The following is a 20,038-nucleotide window of genomic DNA, read 5'->3' as shown; positions in this document are numbered from 1 at the left end:
GGTACCGCTACTTCTTTAATGGTTCATCCGTTTTATCTTGGGAGGAATTAATCTGCAACCTCGGGTACTTGAGGGGATTAAATTTCTTAAGGACACACAGTGGGTTCTGTGGACTCGGATAGTTCTGTCACGCCCCGAGCCTACACCCTGGGCGGGACCGGCACCTGGAGACCATTGCTGGCCCCAGGCGAACCCTTGGCCTGGCTTTCTTAACTCAGCGGAAACTTAACTCAACAGAATAACTCAATGCCATGCAAAGACATAAACAACTTAACTAACAAAAGTATGGCCCAAAGGGCAACTCGAGTCTCAAAATAGAATATTTACATATATATATACGCATACATGGATGAGAGACTCAAAACTAACTGACTGACTGACTGACTGACTGTCTATTGAAGCCTCTAATATCCTGAGATGGATGTGAGGACAGACCCCGCAACATCCTAATAGAACAAAACTAAGTACACAAAATAATTGAGTCCTCCGGAATGCAAGGAGGCTCACCACAAACTCTGGAGTGCTCGGCTGGATCAACGACGTGCAGGATGCTGATCCGGGGGTACCTGTATCTGCATCATAAGACGATGCAGGCCAACTGGCATCAGTACATGGAATATACGAATATGTGAGCTGGAAAAGTTGAACCCCAACTTAAGCTTGAAAGGAGAACAAGAGATCACTTACCTTGACTCTGAACAACTCATATAAATAACTGGACTCAAAGTAAAGCAATGAGACACAAGCCATACATATAAAGCTTGTAAAAGAATGTAAACAACTTAGATCGTTAAGGATAAACTGATAACAAACTCGACTTTTCTTTTATAAACATAATACCGCTTTGTGGGAGGTTCTTTAACCGACAACCACCACTACGAGCCTTAGTGATGATACAACGTTTTACCTCACGTTGCCAAGGACCATCCTATACCTTGCCATCGATATAGGACCTTACTTTTGCTTAGTGGATCCACTAGCCTAATCTTACGTGATCATCTAAAAAGAATGATACGACAAGTCCCATGTTGGCGCATGGTTCTTATGGAGAGTTGAGTTAATATGAACTCGTGTCCCCAATTCGGTGCTCAATACTACTCCCAAAAATACTTTGGCTCATGCTTTTAAAATAACTTCTTTCTTTGATTGAGATAATTACTCAAAACTTTAGCCCAAAGGCTCCTTTGGGGAAAGAAAACATGATTCCCTTCTTATTCAAATATAATAGCATTTACAACCTCCTTTGGGAATACTTAGTTCCCTAATAGCTTTCTCTTTTTTTAAAAAAAAAAAAGAGAACTCAACTTTAAACTCATGACTTAGCTTGAAACTAAGACTCTTACTCGACTTGAAACTTCACTTGACTTGGAAATATCTTTCCTTGAATCGGAATTATGAATTCAAGGTGTTCGATCACATGTTATGGAAGGATTCTTGAACGCTTAGACGCACTTTGGAACGTCGAAAACAACTATAAAAAAAACATAGGTGAATTACTTTGGAACATGCATGAGAAAGTGAGAAAAGAAGAGGGGAAACTTGGCTGAGACTTCAGATTTCTGGTGACACAGATGGGACTTACGGACGCCATCGACGGACCGTAGATGGACTTACGGTCCGTACTGCAGGTCCGTAGATTGCGTCAGAGATTTTCCCCAGAATTTATTTAAGAAAAAGACTAAGTGTTGACCTACGGTCCTGACTTACGGTCCGTAGGTTAGGCCACGGACCGTAGGTCGTGACCGTAGATCGATGCCCCAAAAACCAACTTCTGTTCCGATTGACGGTTGACCAGTACGGACCGTCGATCGATCTATGGTCCGTAGGTCAGTCCCGTAGATGGGGATCGACAGCCCAGAAATTTCTGCAAATCGATGGTGGATCAACCTTTAAAGGGTCATAGCTCTTAGAATCATAATCCCCTCAACTTACAATAGGTTTCAACTTAATGCACAACCCAATCAAGCCTCACAACGAACAATAACTTCAACAACCTCAACAACAATATCAACAACAACTAACAACTTTGACACTTCAACACAATTCCCAATCTTTTCTCAAAGCATAGAATAAACTTGGTGTGTGTGAGGGAAAGGATCAACCCACACGAAAAACTCACATACCTTGATAGGGATCACCCCCGACGAAAATCCACAATGGTCTTGACAAATCTCCTCTTTCTTCTCTTCTTCTTCTTCTCCTTCTTCTCTTCTTCAATCTCAAGAACCCTAACTCTTTCTCTTTCAAAAATGGGACAAAAATGATCCAAAGATCATCCTAATACAACAATATGAGCTCAAAAGAATTGGCTAGGGAAAAGACTAAAATGCCCTTAATGATTCCCGGACGGATTTCCTTGTCAACTGCCCAACTTTCAAAGGTCATAACTCCCTCATACGAACTCGGAATCGAGCAAACTCGGTGGCGTTGGAAAGGTCGTTCCACGAACTTTGCAACCATAACTGGAATTCCACCTAACTCATCCTGAGCTATAATTTATGGCTGTTCAAAGTTGGCCAAAATTTCACATTTTCCATACTTAGCCAAAATTTCCAAAACTTTAAATTCTTTCCAAAAATGAAAATTTCCAATTCTAAGCCTCTTCAATTATTTCATATTGCCGGATGTTACAAGTTCTTTGTGTTTTTCTTTTCATCTTTTATTATTTCTGGTTTGCTAATCTGAATACAGGAGATAACAAAGATAAGTTTATTATTTCAACAATGGAACAAGTGAGACTGAATAGGAGGCTTACTAGCTTCAACAAACAAATTAAGTGGATAAAATAAAGGATTGTGGACACAAAATGCACAACTACAAGTTGGAACATAACTGCATACTACGTCCTCCTAGAGTAGAGTGGAATGGGGACAAGTCGTAGAGGACGTGATTTGGCTAGTATAAGCCCAAATTTCTCTTCCAAATCTTTTGGTGCAATGTTTTCTTCAAGAGTCCAATCAAATGAATTCAACAATGAACCCAACATTGCCGGAATTGCCCTAATTGCCAAAGGTAATCCAACGCACATTCTCCGCCCAACACCAAAAGGAATGAGCTCAAAATTATTATCATGAAAATCCAAATTGATCGAATCCCAAAACCTTTCTGGTTTAAATGCTAAAGGATCCTCCCAAATATCAGGGTCTCGACCAATTGCCCATACATTCACTAACACTTGTGAACCCTTTGGGACAAAGTAGCCACACAATTCAACATCTTGCTCTGCCTTGCGAGTTAAAAGGGAAGAAGGGGGGTGTATTCGTAAGGTCTCTTTCACAATGCATTGCAAATAAGGAAGACGTCCCACATCCTTTTCTTCTATCGTCTTATTTTCATCACCAACAACTTGTGCGAGTTCAGCTTTAGCTCTTTTCATTGTTTCTGGGTTCTTCATCAGCTCTAGCATTGCCCATTCTAACACAGCCGAACTTGAATCACTTCCTGAAACAAAAATATCCTGCACTACATATACATTTTTAGTAACTAAACGCAACAAATATATATTTCCATGCATGCCAAAATTAATAATAATAATTTTAGAAAAAAAATAATAACCTGGTACACAAAACATCACACAATTACCTCAAGGGATGGGGTGTGAGGTAGACCTTCTATTCTGATGCAATCATGCAATAGTTATTTTGAGGCCAACTGCTTTAGGCCTCAAAAATAAGTAATTAATGTTTGTGTGGTTATAAATCATTTCATTAGAGATAAAATAGACATTTTAAAGTTAAATTATTAATTACTTAATATAGTAATGTTCAACTTTTTTTAGATCGACAAAAAAAGAAAAATGAATCATAAAAGCTGGACACCAGATGAGTAAACACTAGGAAAAAAAAACAATAATTAAACATGATAGATTATTATTTACCAGACACAGGTGTTGGATCTGATTTCTGTCCATTAATATTGCATTGACATCTCCTTTTTTTTCTTCTTCACTTATATTTAACAAAACATCAAGAAAATCATTGGTGCTCCGTACAGTAGTACTAATGTTTCTTTGCTCCAACCTTTGGTCAATAAAACCCCTGAAAATCCGTAATAATTTCTCATAAGTTGTAAAACTGTTTTTGTTTATCCGTTGTGGATCTATCCCTTTAAGAAGAGGAAAATAATCCACCATGTTGAGTTTTCCAATAAGATAAGTGATGTAACGTATGACATGCTTGAATTTTTTGACTGGATCAGCATAAATGTCTACTAAATCCTCTGAGAAAATTGTATTTGACCAAATATTTACCAACGTATCCGAAGCAACTTGACCAATGTCTACAGGGGTACCGTATTGGCTACACTGACGACAATACGCAATAAACTCTTCGATCTTCCGGGCCCGCAAATGCTGGCTCGCATCAAGCCTATTAGGGCTAAAGATGCTTGAATGCAGTAGCTTCCGGAGGTATTTCCGGCGGCTACTGCTGGCTGGAAGAAAAATAACAGAGAATTGATTGTGGCCATGGGCGTGGAGTGCATCCTTGTCGATTTTGCTGGATAAGGCTAAATCTTGCTTTATGAAGGCTTCTTTAGCCACAAGTGATGAAGATATAACTATTGTGGTTTTTTGGCCCAATTTAAGGGTCATTATTGGCCCATACTTGTGAGCCAGCCTCCAAAAGGATGTGTGGGGTTGATCACCACCAAGTATTAAGTTATGGAGATTTCCAATAAATGGTAGGGAGAATGGTCCTGGTGGAAGTAGTATTTTCTTCTTGTTATAAAAACGGATGACATGGATCAAAGTCCAACCAAGTACTACTACTACTCCACAACCTAAAAGGCCATAGTAATCCATGATGATTGATAAAAACATCATGCGTGAAATAAACTACTCCATACCTAGCTAGCTAAACATATATAAAGTGTCTTTTGGACATGATAGAGACTTGACTTAATTAATTAGTTGATGTGACACGCAGTGGCGGAGCCAGAATTTTCAATAAGGGGTTCAAAATCTAACATAATAGACACACGAAGTAGTTGAAGAGGGTTCGACATCTATTATATATATACCTAAAAAATTATTTTAATCATATATAAATCATATAATTTTTCGCCGAAGGGGTTCAGATGAATCTCTCATTGTAAGGTGGCTCCGCCACTGGTGACACATATAATTTGACTTGATACAAAATTTAAGAAATGTGGGATCTTAAATGTATAATCATAACATTTGTATAGGCTATTATTTTAAAAACTTATGATCATGATGAACCAATCGTAACAATTATTTACAACAAAAAATATAGGTCCAAGTAACACAAAGTCTCATTTCTCCATTCATTCGACTACATGTGTTCAGCAAATCATTTTATAGCATCAATCAAGCAATTGGATATGTTAGGGGAATCCAATGCAATATCTTAACCAAATTTATCTTCTTCGCATTTTACGCTGATCATTTTCAAGAACTTGTACAACAGTACTCATTGCAGTGGGTTTTAGCAAGGCGTGAATGAGAAATAAGAAGGTAAAAATGGAAAATGTGGGGGAATCAATTTTTGGAGGAAAAATGAAGTCATTTCAAATGGAAATTAAAGTCTTAGAAGATGAAAAGTCATTTCTCTCATATTGGTAGAAGAAAGGAGAATTGTTGTGCTTATATTAGGAAACACTTCCATTAGTTCTTAAAGGGTTAAGAAGAAGGTATCCCATCGCGCCGTCATCGTTGTTCGCTCGGCTTTGAATTTGGATTTGGCAAATGATTGATTGATAATATTTTTGGACAAAATTCATTTAATCAATCTCATTAATTGATTTTCTTTCTCTTATAAATTAATTCAGAATATTAATTCATTAACATAATTAATTTCACGTATCGAAATTATTTGAAATTCACGCATAATGGTAAAGTCGTTCTGAAGGAACATGTTCCTTCCGAAAAGACGTTATTTTTCCAAAAGATACAACATTCTGGAAAGACATGTCTGAACAGAAGCGTTCACATAATTGTCCGAACAGACGCGTTCCTTGCTGCAAGTGGCTATAAATAGAGTATTTTTCCGTTTTTTAACATTGAAATTTTTTCCTCTCTGCATATGTTTTCTTACAAAAACAAAATTGTTGATCGACTGAGTCTGTGTGTGCTCTCGTTCCTATTCTTGCGTTCGCTGAAAGTAGTGAAATTTGAGGTACCACTGCTTCTCTAATAGTTAATCCGTTTTATCTTGGGAGGAATTAATATGTAACCTCGAGTACTTGAGGGGATTAAATTTCTTAAGGAAACACAGTGGCTTCTGTGAACTCAAATTATTATTTTCTGTCTGTTTCATTTTTTTTTTTCTATTTCTGTTTTTTTTCCTAACCTGATGAATACAGGAGATAACAATAACTTGTATAAAATACTCATTCCTTAATATAGGGTGAAAATGTTTTCTTTGATTTAAAACCATCATTAAGATTTGGTGAGTTCTTTTAAAGAAAGATTTATTTGAAATTTCCTCACACAAACTCCATCTCTAGCGACCAAAATTGTCCCAGAAATATTTCTTTTGTAAACTTTAGATTAAAAAAGTACACGTTTCTACTTTATCTTTACTATATTTCATATATATGTTTATCCTTATTATAACTTATCTGAATAATGTGATGAAATTAAGAGTATTCTTTGACATGAAATCATCATGGTAATTGAAAATTATTTATTGTATTTTGATATTGGAAATCCATGACCCTATGACATGGTTGAAAGGATTATGGATATGATTAAATGCTTGTAGAATCAATGATTGATCAAGATAAAATCTTTCAATTCTTGGTATGGAAAAGGGTCATATTTGCCCCTGTATTCTTAGAAAAGGGTCATATTTATCCTTCGTTATACTTTTTTGATATATTTGCCCTTGCCATCCAACTTTGAGGCCATATTTACCCTTCATTCGTTAAATCTCCATATTCCCACATAAATTACCTATGTCGCGCCTACATGGATTTTATTTCCTCGTAAATAAATCTAAAACATTATTTAAATTTTAACTGCCCACAATTTTGTTAAACTTCCATTGATTAATTTGGAAGTTTGGAGAGGAATACTAGAGAACATAGAAGTTTAGAGATGGCAATCTGTTTCGTCTCTCCACCACCAAATAGGTCTGATCAAATCAGATTCACCAAATAAATATATCTTCGAACAACATTAAATAATCTAGATATAGAGAAGTTTTCTAGTAGTTGCCTCGAATTCAGTCTCATCTCATCCCCGTTTCTGTTGGAAAACATATATGCACAGTGAAAGCATATCAGAATCTTTCTACTTACATGAATAATAGATAACCAATAATCGTTTATGCTAGGTCACATAATCATGCTAGAACACATAAACATACTGAAATTTAATTCGATAAATACCTCTTGAAGCGTGAACAGATACCTTCAAGCGAATCCCCAAGTTAGACAGACCTTCAAGTGAATCTACAAGATAGCTATGGTCTTCTACAGTGATCCCAAGTTCACATCTGAACTCTCTCAATACTTGGGTGGGCAAGTATCGAATAGAAAACTAATCAATCTAGGGCAAGAAGAATCCCTAATTATAGAGATTTCTTCACAGTCCAAAGAGGAGAACCAAACACACGTTATTTTCTTCAACCGAAAAATACACGCTAGTTTTCTTTTTATAAGAAAACTAACGCCTCTCCCCTTTTCCCTTTAGAATTAGGATTCTGAGTTCTAGTTAAATATGTGCACTGGAGGGACCACAAAATTAATTACTGAGGCTTCCTATTATGGAAATATTTCCAAATAATTAATTTGAATTATTCTTACCATAATAAATTACAAATCATTCCACTAAAAATTCGTAATTGCACTCCTCTATTTATATTTCGTAATTCCCCATTAAACACTTATGTAATTCCCCATGTTAAGATTTCAGATACTAATCAATAAATTAAATTACTGACGAATTTAACTTAATGATTAATTTCCTTTAGAGCACTACTTAACTTATTTCATGTGTCGGATTCATAAATCCACTTGTAAGGTTTGACACGATGAAAGCTTATAAGTTTCTCAAAAAGGCATATCAATCAATCTCTATAACGAGACATGGATTTCATCAACTAACTTATTATTTCACCAATATATATTATTATCATCCAACTTACCAGGCATATTGACCCATCTCAGAATCTCACCTTTTAATAAATCAAAACGATAATTAATATATACAGATCATAATAGGTATATCAGGATTAAGAATATAAGTACATTTAATAGTTTAGAGAATATGTTTTGTCAGTCAGTCTAAAACAACTATCTCTACTCGGTCCCGTTCAATACATACAAAATGCACTAGCACAAGAAGTTGGAACTATACCGTTCCCATAATCAAGATAAATTACCTATAATCTTGTGCTACAATCGTACCAATGGCATGTCCAATTTCCATCCTAGATTGTGAACAAAAACTTTATACTTATAAGAACCGATGATTTAATCCTCTGTGTATAAGCTAAAACTCTACACACTAAATCATCTACTATATAAGTAAATAGACACCATAAACGAATATATGATCTATTAAAATTGAGCAAATATTTATTCTATAATAAATATTATTTCTTAACACATGGTTAATAGTATATATCCCAACAGTTTCTCCATCAATAACCACCGCGTAATAATCATGTAGCCACCAGAAACCAACTTGAATCCTCCATCTCCATTGTTGAACTTCACTTCACCTTCTCCACCGTCTGAAACAATCGAAAAAACAGAGCACGTGTAGATTGTTTATAAAATTTGTACCTATTTTTTTAATCAATTCGAGATTAAAGATGAAAGTTGGTTGTACTTAACAAAAAATTATTGGATTAAATGTTAAAATTTGTATTAATTCTTAATCTTATTGTTGTATGATGTGAAAAAGGATATATATAATTTTCTATGTTTGTTGTATAAAACGCCCATGGAGAAAAATTAAGCAGAGGAATCAAAGTTGGATTTATTTTGGTCAGTGGAAAGGATTTAATCGTGTGGGCTGAGTTAAAACAATTTAAATAATGTTTAGATTTAATTAGGAGAAAATAAACTCCACGTAGGTGCCACATAGGTAAATTTATGTGGGAATAAGGAGATTTAAAGGATGAAGGGTAAATATGGCCTCAAAGTTAGATGACAAGGACAAATATTTCAAAAAAGTATAACAAAGGATAAATATGACCCTTTTCTAAGAGTACAGGGGCAAATATGACTCTTTTCCATTCTTGGTAATGAGTTTAAGCTCAATGTTGTCATTAATTATAAATGACTTATTAAGACCTTGAACAAAAAGTCACAATCTTTCGGAAATGTCACAATCTTTTGGAAAGATTACAACATTTCATAAAAGTCGCAACTCTTCATAAAAGTTGTAACTCTTCATTTTCCATTGACACCTTTTAAAACCCAACAAAAACAAACAATGGTGGAATTTCCACATATCTGCAAAGGTTGTCTTCCTTATTTTAGTTCCCTCCTTTGCTAGTGCATCTGCCACTAATTGATTTTCCTCCCAAAAAATATGTAGGATGGGGGGTGTTCCCCAGACACCGTAAAAGCTCTCTGCAATCATGAATACTGTTAGTGTACGCAGGGTGGTTCGAGGAGATAAAACTTATAGCTTCTTAATTTACAATCTATAGGCTTATCTCCAAATGAAAGAGTTCATCTTCTAACGCTAATTTCATGCCACGTAATAGTGCTATTAGTTGTGCCTTTATGCTATTAGTTTCAAACAAGTTACTCATGTAGCCGACTATCCAATTCCCACCTAAATTTAAACATAAATGTGTGAACTCACAAACGAAGTATATATAATGCAATGATGATACGGTGCACCTCTTTGTGAGGTTAGAAATTTAAATCTGATATCTATGTTGTTTTGTTTTTCTTTCTAAAATTAGGTAGCACCTCTCTAAATATACTTGTTTTTTTGTGTCAAGTATATTGAGAAAAATATGCAAAGTTGGTGATATTGTAGTCCTAAAATAAACAAAAATGATATTATTAGGTAATTTCCCAAACATGGGTGACTATATATATAAGAATTAATTTTTGCCCTATAATTTTAGGATTTTAACAATTTTTAGTGATAATAACCAAAGTATCAAACCAATCAAATATATATATTTCAAATCCATTTTTTCGTAATAGTGCACCCATTATCTTGAAATTCAGAATATGCCTTTTCTTCATATATTTTTTGTGTTCTTGATATATATTTTCCAAACATATATACCATTATTGAGTTGGTTTAGAACACCAGACAACGAATTCTCTTATGGGAAGCAAAAGAAGTTTTGCCATATGCATAAGTGCACACTTGGTCGATCTTTTAAATTTTTTACTACGTAGTGTTGCTGTAAAAAGCTTTACAAAAATATAACCTTATCATACTCTTGATTTCAAACCTATAAAGTTGGAAAAACTATTGGCATCAAGGCTTCAAAGGATGCATGTGGAATTAAACTAATTGTACAAAGATCTTCAGCCAAAACAAAATGTTTAAAATTTCTAAACATATGCATGAATTATTTAAACTGTTTCAAGAACAATAAGACAAGACCAACATAATGTTTCCTCTAACTAGTCCATTTCTAGAGCAAGGGTGGATCTAGCCTTATACCTACAGCTTCACGTGAACCCAATAGCTTATGCTCAAACTCTTTAAATACTTGGTTATGAACCCAGGGATTTATCTTGAGGTTGTTGTAGTAATTAATCCATAAACTTCAAATTCAGGATCCACCTCTCTGACTAGAGTGATGAGAAAATGGGGACACCTGGTAAGGTAGTTCCAGCGTCAACGATGAAGACATTGCCTGAAACATATTCTGAAGAATCATGGATTAAGTACCTCACCACTGATATTAAAGCCGGATCTGTGGTTCCAAAAGTTCTAAGAGGAACAGTTCGCCTAGTAACATTAGGGAGCCATTTCTTTTGCATAAGGCTTTCTGTTATCTCAGATTTGAAAACTCCAGGTGCTATTGAATTCACTCTTATATTGTCTATTCCCAATTCAAGGGCCATCATCTGCCATTCATATATAATAGCTTGGAAAAATTAATTAATCTGTCTCAAAGTACAGAATCCATAAATCTGTCTCTAAAAGTATGTACCTTAGTGAGCATGTCAAGAGCCATCTTTGAAGAAGCGTAAGCGAGAGTCCCTGCTATAATTACCCGATTTAGACCAGCGATTGAAGAGGTATTAATAACAGATCCTCCACCCTGTTTAGCATCACGCATACGTCTACATACATATTTGGACACCAACCATGCCCCTTTTAGATTCGTGTTAAAGGTATGGTCCCACTCCTCCTCTGGCAATTCCAGTGAAGAATGCACATTACCTGTACATTATCCAAATCAGGCAACAACTAATTTTACATAATCAAAATAAGAATTTCCTGCACCACAACATGTAGCAGGGTACCAGTGAGGCCAGCATTGTTAACCAAGGCATCGATGCGGCCAAAAGCATCCCAAGCTAAATGTACGGCGGTCTCAATGGCAGCACCATCAGCGGTAACATCAAGCTGGACCACAATTGCACGCCCGGGGACCTTTGAATTAATCTCATCACAGAGAGATTTCAGTCTGTCAATACGACGGGCAGCAGCAATGATGCTGCAACCGGCGTTGGCTAAGTTGAGACAGAACTCTCTCCCAATTCCTGAAGACGCTCCTGTCACCATCACTACCTTTCCGTTCAGGTCTTTCCACGGCTCCATTATTAAATTTAGATGGTAATAATATGAGAGTTATATATACAGAGTTTTTCCTTTTCTATTATAAACTTCCTTCTTTCTTTCTTTATAGTACCAGAGTGGATCTATCTAACTTGGCCACCCAAGCTATCCAAATTCACGATTTAAATTTTATGAGTTTAATATTTAAAATTCTTACTATTGAAATTCATTATATCTTTGAAATTATGGGTTTATATCTCAAAATCAGTTCCCAACAACCCCAAAATTTTAGATATTAAATTCTCTTGATCATTTAATTTTTTTGATATATAATTCATGCTTGCGCTACGTCGAATTTAAAACTAAAAGATAAGCAACAAAGAAGAAGAGAGCAGAGGAATAGTAGATAAAGATGAAGGAGGATTATTGTAATTTTTTTATTAAGTTTCTTGAAAATAGCTAAATATTATACGTGTATATACAATTTTCACGAGGAAGTTATATGTATAATTTGATTATATATATAATTTGTTATTTTCTTAAAGAGTAATTGATTTGGTAGTGTAATGATGGAGTATGAAAAAGAATTCCTATATAGTTTATACCTCTGGCCTACCCTTATATATATGCACCTGATTTGACGTTACAAACTGTTAAGTTGCTCTCAAATACATTATCAGTTTGCTATATTTAAACGACAAAAAATGGACATGGTAAATAATCGAAAATAAGAGAACAGAGTCATTAATTTCATGAATTCGTAATTTGAAACTTTCTCTCATGGCTGAGAATGAAGTTTCGCAAATCGTCTCGAGCCAATGATAACGATGATTTATCGGAGAAAGGGAGAGGAAGCGCAACATCATTAAGTTTGAATTTGGAAAGAATTTGAAAGAATCGTCCATGGAAGAAAAGAAGAAGAAAAATTATCATCAACGAAAAAGAGGAAAAAATATGCTAATTTGAGATTATACACTAATTTGGAGAGAAAAAAGAGGAAAGATAGATAATTGATAAATACAATACCTAAAATTAAGCCTAGAAATACACTAATTGAACAATATACTTTTAAATTGAAAAATACTATTAAATAGATATTATAGTTGCAAATTATAATTTATTAAATTATAGTTATATAGAATATATAATAGCATATATTATTAGTTTTTCTAATATTTTATTGTTTACGGGTCCGTCTAAGCTATTTTTTTGGTTTCTTAAGTAAATGTATCCCCGGTAAAAGAATCTCGACTAAAATGATCGCATGAATATATAATATTTATTGATATTATATAAATAGTACTCTCTTTGTCCCTAATTAGTTGTCCACTTTTCATTTTATAGTTGTCCCTAATTATTTGTCCATTTTGACAAATCAAGAAAGGACAAAATAATTTTACCTATTATACCCTCAATTAGTTATTTTGAAAAAGGTACAATTTCTTGAAAATCTTAAATTTTTAATCCATCCACTTCATAATTAATAGGGGTAAAATGGTAAACCCACTATGTCAATAATTGTTTTCTTAATAGGTGTGTCAATTCAAAAGTGGACAAGTAATTAGGGACAGATGGAGTATAAAACTGTGAATTATATAATATATAGCTATATATCAAAAATGTATATATACATTGCACAATTCATTTTCCTTTACGAGCTAATTTTTTTCCAATCCCTACCAGTTCAAATTTATCCCAAGTAGTATGTTTCAAATCTTTAGTTATATAATTCATTTGAAACATTAACATTCGCACATGGTTGAGTTTTAAAATTTGAGCTTCAAACACTTCAACAACAAATTGCAATGGACATCAACTCAAATCTTCTTCTAAACAACTCAATTTTTTTATATGAGCTCCTTACTTTTAGATAGTGGCCTAAGCGCTAAGAAGTGAACATCATGCTACTCAGACTATATGATTAACACATGCAAGTTGAACCTTAACTTTCGGAGTTCGAAAGAGAAGGGGAAGAAGTGGGGTAGAGAAATTAGGGAGAGGGAGGTCATTCAGAACCCGCTGGCTCCAGAACGGGGGGGCGGCTCCAGAGACCCTGCCGTAGGTGCTAGCATCGACATAAATTGCCCACCCCGCTCCTGATCAAAAAGAGCGTGCGAGACTTCGAAGGGACATTCACACTTTGATTCGTGAGCAACTTCACGAGAACATTGTGAAAGGGGGAAATGGCGGCTGTCCGTGCACTTTCCCGAAATGACAGAAATATAGTCCAGTGCCGCGAAGGCGATAATGTCTTACGATCTGGAGATCTCCGTTCAACGCAGTGATGTTTCGAATCTTTTTATAAAATAATTCATTCGAAACATTCACGTTTGTGGTTGGTCGAATTTTAAAATTTGAGCTTCAAACACTTGAAGAGTAGATTTCAATGGACACCAACTCAAATATTTTTTTATACAACTTAGATTTTTTATATGAGCTCCTCTCGAGATCTCGATTCTTTGGTATATTGTTCATCAGAGTAGCTATGCAGGAAGAAGCAGAAGATTTGACCAGCATTGTTGGAGAAAACAGAGTGCTCTGGCTTCTGAGTATTGCAAAACTAATTTTGCCAAATTGTTGTATAGTACAATACAATCAAATCAAATAGGAAAGTTGTTCTTTGAGGATAATAAATAATACAGCCTTATCAAACTATAATTTCAACCACACAATATAATACTACTATACAATTTGATATAAAAAGAAACATACTAGCATGATAGGAAACAACAATTCCAATAAAAATATAAATGAACCTAAATTAAAATACTTACCATGACTCATCCTTCAAATTTAACCAAGTCCATTTTTTTCATTTGTCTTTCAAAGTTTGTTTTTGTACCAAAAAATACCTTTACCTTTAGATCCTTCATCTTTCTCCACATAGATGCACTCCTTTGAATCCCTCCATATGGCCTTATAAATTGGGGTACCATCAAATTGATAGTATTCTCCTAGTAATGGCTTGATAGCTTTGGTTGCCTCCATTGCATGGTAATGTGGGATAGTTGAGAATAGATGGTGCAAAACATGAGTATCTGTTATGTTGTGGAAGACCTTATTCAGTACACCAAAGTCTCTGTCTACCGTAGCTAGAGCTCCCCTTAGCCAATCCCACTCAAATGAATCATAATGTGGTAACAAAGAGTGAGTATGGTGCAAAAAAGTGATTAATACTATGAAGCCGCTCATAATTTGGAGGGGTACCCCATAGATGCATACAAACCAAGCTAGACCTTGTGCCAAAACAATGCGATACGACACATAAGCAGATGCAATCACTCCTACATCAGAAATGTAAATTTGTAGCCTCTCGCGGTCATTGAAAATTGGCCCATGTGGATCATAGTGACTTGCATAGCGACCATAAGATCTTCCTGAAGCATTGAAGACCAAGTACAAAGGCCACCCAAAAGTGAGGGTGCAAGAAAGTGCGAGTACTCTTCCTAGTGGATTGTTCAAATAATTAGAGAACCATCTTAGTTCGGATTTAAGCCTGGGCACGTACACTTCATCGTGCTCAATGGAACTAGTATTGGAGTGATGACGCCGATGACTATATTTCCATGAGAAGTATGGTGTTAAAAGTACAGAGTGGAGGATAAAACCAATAACGTCATTTACCAACTGGTAATCACTGAAGGCATGGTGGCCACATTCACGACCAATCATCCATATTCCAGTGAAAACACAACCTTGAATGATCCAATAAATAGGCCATGCTAGGTAATAATATGGATATGGAAGGAAGCAGAAGTAAGTGGTTGCAATATAGTAAAAAAGGGAGACAAGTATGAGATCTTGAACGAGATAAGAGAAGGAGCGAATGAGAGATCGTTGAAAGCAGTGAGGAGGGATGACCTTCTTGATATCACCAATTGTAAAAGGTGGCTTTGAAAATGACATTCTTTGGAGATGATTAATTTTCTTTTGTTCAGTTTTAGTTGTTGGATTAGACATATTTCCACAGGATCCCATTTCTGCAACAATTCAACCACTTGAGCATTTAGTAGAACATCATACAAGTTACAACAAGTATGATCATACAATAAATGCTGGTAAGTAAACATAAATTTTTGGTGAAGAAAGAAATTAACTCACCATTCAACAGAGACCTTCTTTTAGCATGAACTGAAAGCTGGATATTTCTCTCTCCCACTTCCTCTCTTCTTTATAGAGACAGAGAAAAAGAGGCTAAAGGTTTGGCCAACTAGGTATGCACAAAAGCTACAAGTCCGGATATGAGTTTTGGTCAAATTTAGTAGCTTTTATTCAAATAGTAGTATATTTGTATTAGAATATCCATTAAATATATATAAATATCAAATTTAGAATTTAATTATTGACACTTAAAGAGTTGAAGTTATCATTGTATAAAATTGAAATTCTAAATTCGTCTACATCCAAAAAAGAGGCAGGTTTATTTTTGTCCATGTGCTTTAGATTCAAGCTAATTTTAATGATTTACAGCTACACAATTTTCTATCATTCATTTTAGATCACAAGTTTTAAAAGTCTTTTTTTTTCTTTCTTAAACTCATGCCGAGTCAAACTACCTCACATAAAATGTAACGGAGGGAGTACTAAATATTATATTTAAAGAATGATGTAGTAAAATTGTCGTTTTATTTGATTTCTTAAGGAATGTGCCAAGTCGATAATAAATAACTAAAAATGAACGGAGGGAGTTAAGGATGTCAAGTGTGTCGGTTGAGCTGAAATTGAACAAATTAAAATGGGTTGAATTTAACATATTGTTATTTGTAACCACAATTTGAACTCCAACTCAAGAATTTAAAAAAAAAAAAAAGTTCTTGATTTTGAAGTGGAAAGTCATCAAATATTATACCAACCAAATAAACATATATTTAAGAAGACTCACTTAACATGTATTCTGTGGGGGAAAAATATATAGTTTAATTTCTTTCGGTTATTTTGATCGTAGAAAATCAAAATTTTAATTTACAAATGGAAAGAATGGATAGATAAAATCTAGAAGTTATAACATAGACGATAATTAATACATTCAATATGGAAATATACATTGCATCTAGTGTTTTAAAAGTTGGGGTGTGAGGCGAGGCGTTTTATTTAGTATAATGCGAGACGTAAGCCTCGAGAAATGGGGGCGTAAGCCCTATGGATCTTTAAATTTTTAATTTACAATATAGTATAATAATATAATAACACAAAATTATAAAAATACATCAATAGTTTGAGATAATTACAAACAAGATTAAGGAAACTCGTAGAAAATAAAACTTCTAACATGATTATACTAGTGTATAAATAATCTATTATCTTAACTTTCTAATAATAAAAGAATCATTATTTCTAAAATTTTTTATTATTATACTATACAATTTACCCCTCTAAAAGAAAATAATCAATAAAACTTACTACTATTATAATAAAAACATCACTCTATCATGAATAAAAATAAAATTACTTTCAAATAGCTAAATAAAATTTGATAATTTTGAGACATATGACAAAATCATGAAGACCAATGATAAGTGAAAAAGTAAAATTTCGCTATGTATTTTCATAAGAAATGTTACGTACTAAATAATTACCTTCATAATGTTACCAAATACTAAAGATGCGATACTAAACTTGTTATTTGGGTTACTCTCAATCTTCTTATCTCTATAGATTAAAAACTTATTAAGTATCATTCATTTATTCAAGAATTACGAGGGTCAACAATGTTAACTAAAGATTTTAACACGTAATTTGTGTAAGATCTGTTAGGTGAGCCCCGAGCGTTGGGCGTATAGTCGGGCGCTTAGGGCGTAAGTCTTACAGAACTAAGTCCCGCTTTGAGTCTCGGGGCATTTTGCTAGAGCCCCGCCCTAGGGCGAGTCCCAACAGAGTCTTTTAAAACACTGATTGCATCACTGCAAATAAAGAGTTTGAAAATGAGTTGAATTGAAGATTAAATTGGGCTCAATTGAAGATCATTTTAAAATAGGTTAATGTTTAAATGGGTTGAGATTGACCCAATTCAAATTATTTTAAGACCAACCATAAAATTTTGGGTAGATTGGACGAATTACGTAGATTTGAGATCATTTTGATAACCCTAAAGAGGGTAACTAACAAAGAAAATTTTAAAAATAGCTAAGACTAGAAACATAATCAAGCTCCTTAGATATAGTTTCCTTAATTACAATATGTAGCTACATGTTAGAAGGAGGAGTGAGGTGAGCGAAGATTGGGAGAGGAAAGAGAAAGATGAGCGAGACTTGGGAGGAGGATGGTCGTCTCAACAAGTTTGAGGACCTAAAGCTAAACCTCATCGAGAGACCTTATTTTTTTTGTTGTCATATGTAAATTGAATAACTATAACATACTCAATGTAATCCTACAAGTGAAGTCTCGAAAAGGTAAGATGTATGCAGACTTATGAAGTAAGAATGTAAATAATAAAAAAATTCAATTAAAATATAATATAAAGTTAAAATAATAAAACTTATAATTTAAAAGTTGATATAATGATATTGAAATAATATTGATCTGTTGATGTGCTTTGAAATTTAAGGAATACACTAAAAAATAAATTTGATCTTTTTATAAACACACAACAATAGTTTTTGCATAACATAAAAGATTTGTCCATTTGGTGGAATCTAGATCATTCAATAATGGGATAATAAGAAAGATAAATGTTATAATAATAATGCGGGTTCATGATAATTGTCAAGACATACATACTAATTCATATAGAAAAAAACATAAAGTGACACCTGAAGTTGTCCCGGATTTTTAAAAAGACACCTTAACTATGCGGACATCCTATTACCCCTAAAGAATCTTGAGCTGATATTATTACATTACTTTTGTCCACTTGGCATAGAGAGTGTATGCACTTTCTTAAAAAGCGTGAGCAACCTAAAATAATGAATATAATTCTATTTTTACAAGTATTTTGTTATAAAATATATTTTTTTTGTTTTTCTTATTATTTTTAACTTTTAATCCTTATTTTTTTTTCTTTCTTGTTTCTTCTTAAAAAATTCATTGTCATTTCCATTGAAGCTTCTCACTTTCAATGTCACCATTTTTACCACAACTCTATCTTCCATTTTTACTACTATTAGTTTAACTCTCTTCAATTTTAAAACTATATCTAATTTTTTTTACATTTCGAACAATTTGATAAACCCATTAGATTTCAAGATGATTAGTAGGTATCATTGAGTTTTTTTTAATCCCAATTTCAATCGAGCTCTTTCAATTTTCGGGAAATTCATTGATTTCAAAATTATCATTTCTAATTTTGAAGTTATATGAAAATGAGATAAATTAACTGATGATACCTTCAAAATTTTGATTTTTCTTAGAAAAATAATTAATTTTTTATCAATAACTTATAAAAAAAAACATTGGAAAAAAGGAATTTGGCTGAAGGAGAAAAAGAAAAGAAAGAAAATGGAGGACGGGCTCAACTTGACGTGGGGGTGGGGGTGGGAGGTGTAGTTTGAAATGAAGTAGAATTTAAGATGAAATCAATAAATTAATATGTGCCACGTACTGATTGGTGTGTGATAACACTTGCTTTTAAAATCAGGGACTCATTGAAAAATGATACGATAATATCAGTTCGAAATTGTTTAGGGGTAATAGAACGTCAGTATAGTTAAATGTATTTTTGGAAATTCAAGACAACTTTATGTGTCACTTTATGTTTTTTCTCTTTCATATATAGAGGTAACAATGTAAGAAAGAATGCTACAATTAACTAATCATTATTCCATATAAATATTGGGGGCTCTAAAAAAATTGGGGCCCAAAAAAATGCTTTAGTGGTCTTATAACCGAGACAGCCTTGGCAGGAGAGAAACAAAATTAATTTTGTATATCTAATAAGTAATTTATCACAAATATAATTGATTTATCTCAATGAGTACAATTATATCAAAGATTATTATATTAATTTCATTGATCTAAAATAATTGTATCAAGTATACATATCAAATCTTTACCTTGTTATATAAACTTTCGTAATTAATAAGCATAGGTTAGAGTAGTTGAGCATTAAACTAACACGACTGTGGTGTCGTTGCGGGGATCTCTCCTCACCATCGAGTCGATACACAAGGAGAAGGGGCAGCTCTCCATTCTCACATTACCCCTGAAAACACATTGAAGCCTTTTCTTTTTGCTCGGAAAAGGACATATCTTCGACGCCATTAACTCCGCCATCCATCGGTTGAAGGACATCCTTTTGCTCTTTCCTTTCATCGTAAGCTCTTTATCCCTTTCACATTTCAATTCTCTCGCCTAGTTGCATGCTTTTGTTTAAGATATATGCCTACGGTTTTGCAGATCTGTTGTATTCCCATTGATTTGTCC

At 33.9% G+C, this 20,038-nt stretch overlaps 3 protein-coding genes across 4 annotated transcripts; all 3 read right to left on the bottom strand.

Moving 5' to 3' along the window:
* Positions 1-2,839: 2,839 nt before the first annotated feature.
* Positions 2,840-4,819, bottom strand: LOC125830349 (geraniol 8-hydroxylase-like). Its single transcript, XM_049509537.1, has 2 exons — positions 3,878-4,819; positions 2,840-3,457 (listed from the first exon to the last, which is right to left on the bottom strand). The coding sequence occupies exons 1-2, from the start codon at positions 4,817-4,819 to the stop codon at positions 2,840-2,842; spliced, it is 1,560 nt and encodes a 519-aa protein (XP_049365494.1).
* Positions 4,820-10,743: 5,924 nt separating this feature from the next.
* Positions 10,744-14,565, bottom strand: LOC125830432 (uncharacterized). Of its 2 annotated transcripts, none has more exons than XM_049509627.1 (4): positions 14,539-14,565; positions 11,425-11,716; positions 11,109-11,341; positions 10,744-11,022 (listed from the first exon to the last, which is right to left on the bottom strand). In XM_049509627.1, the coding sequence occupies exons 1-4, from the start codon at positions 14,563-14,565 to the stop codon at positions 10,744-10,746; spliced, it is 831 nt and encodes a 276-aa protein (XP_049365584.1). The 2 variants fall into 2 exon arrangements, with proteins under 2 accessions (XP_049365584.1, XP_049365585.1); XM_049509628.1 differs by lacking the exon at positions 14,539-14,565 and adding an exon at positions 14,500-14,516 and having other exon boundaries at positions 11,425-11,723.
* Positions 14,566-14,738: 173 nt separating this feature from the next.
* LOC125830348 (delta(12)-fatty-acid desaturase FAD2-like) lies at positions 14,739-15,658 on the bottom strand. Its single transcript, XM_049509536.1, has 2 exons — positions 14,917-15,658; positions 14,739-14,797 (listed from the first exon to the last, which is right to left on the bottom strand). Exons 1-2 carry the CDS (start codon positions 15,656-15,658, stop codon positions 14,739-14,741), a joined length of 801 nt encoding a protein of 266 aa, XP_049365493.1.
* Positions 15,659-20,038: the final 4,380 nt, after the last annotated feature.

The sequence above is a fragment of the Solanum verrucosum genome, unplaced genomic scaffold (assembly GCF_900185275.1).
Source record: "Solanum verrucosum unplaced genomic scaffold, falcon-dt-bn FXZP01000228.1, whole genome shotgun sequence".
Lineage (NCBI taxonomy): Eukaryota > Viridiplantae > Streptophyta > Magnoliopsida > Solanales > Solanaceae > Solanum > Solanum verrucosum.
This window is presented reverse-complemented; position numbering and strand designations above follow the sequence as displayed.

Excerpts from the sequence above, each read along its gene's own strand:
- LOC125830349 (XM_049509537.1), bottom strand. The coding sequence starts at position 4,819 with ATGTTTTTATCAATCATCATGGATTACTATGGCCTTTTAGGTTGTGGA. Across the intron at positions 3,458-3,877 it reads AGATCCAACACCTGTGTCTG|GATATTTTTGTTTCAGGAAG; the intron begins GTAAATAATAAT and ends TATGTAGTGCAG.
- LOC125830432 (XM_049509627.1), bottom strand. The coding sequence starts at position 14,565 with ATGTGGAGAAAGATGAAGGATCTAAAG. Across the intron at positions 11,717-14,538 it reads GAAAGATGAAGGATCTAAAG|CCGTGGAAAGACCTGAACGG; the intron begins GTAAAGGTATTT and ends TTAATAATGGAG. Across the intron at positions 11,342-11,424 it reads TAACAATGCTGGCCTCACTG|GTAATGTGCATTCTTCACTG; the intron begins GTACCCTGCTAC and ends GATAATGTACAG.
- LOC125830348 (XM_049509536.1), bottom strand. The coding sequence starts at position 15,658 with ATGGGATCCTGTGGAAATATGTCTAATCCAACAACTAAAACTGAACAA. Across the intron at positions 14,798-14,916 it reads TCGCATTGTTTTGGCACAAG|TGGGATTGGCTAAGGGGAGC; the intron begins GTCTAGCTTGGT and ends GATTCATTTGAG.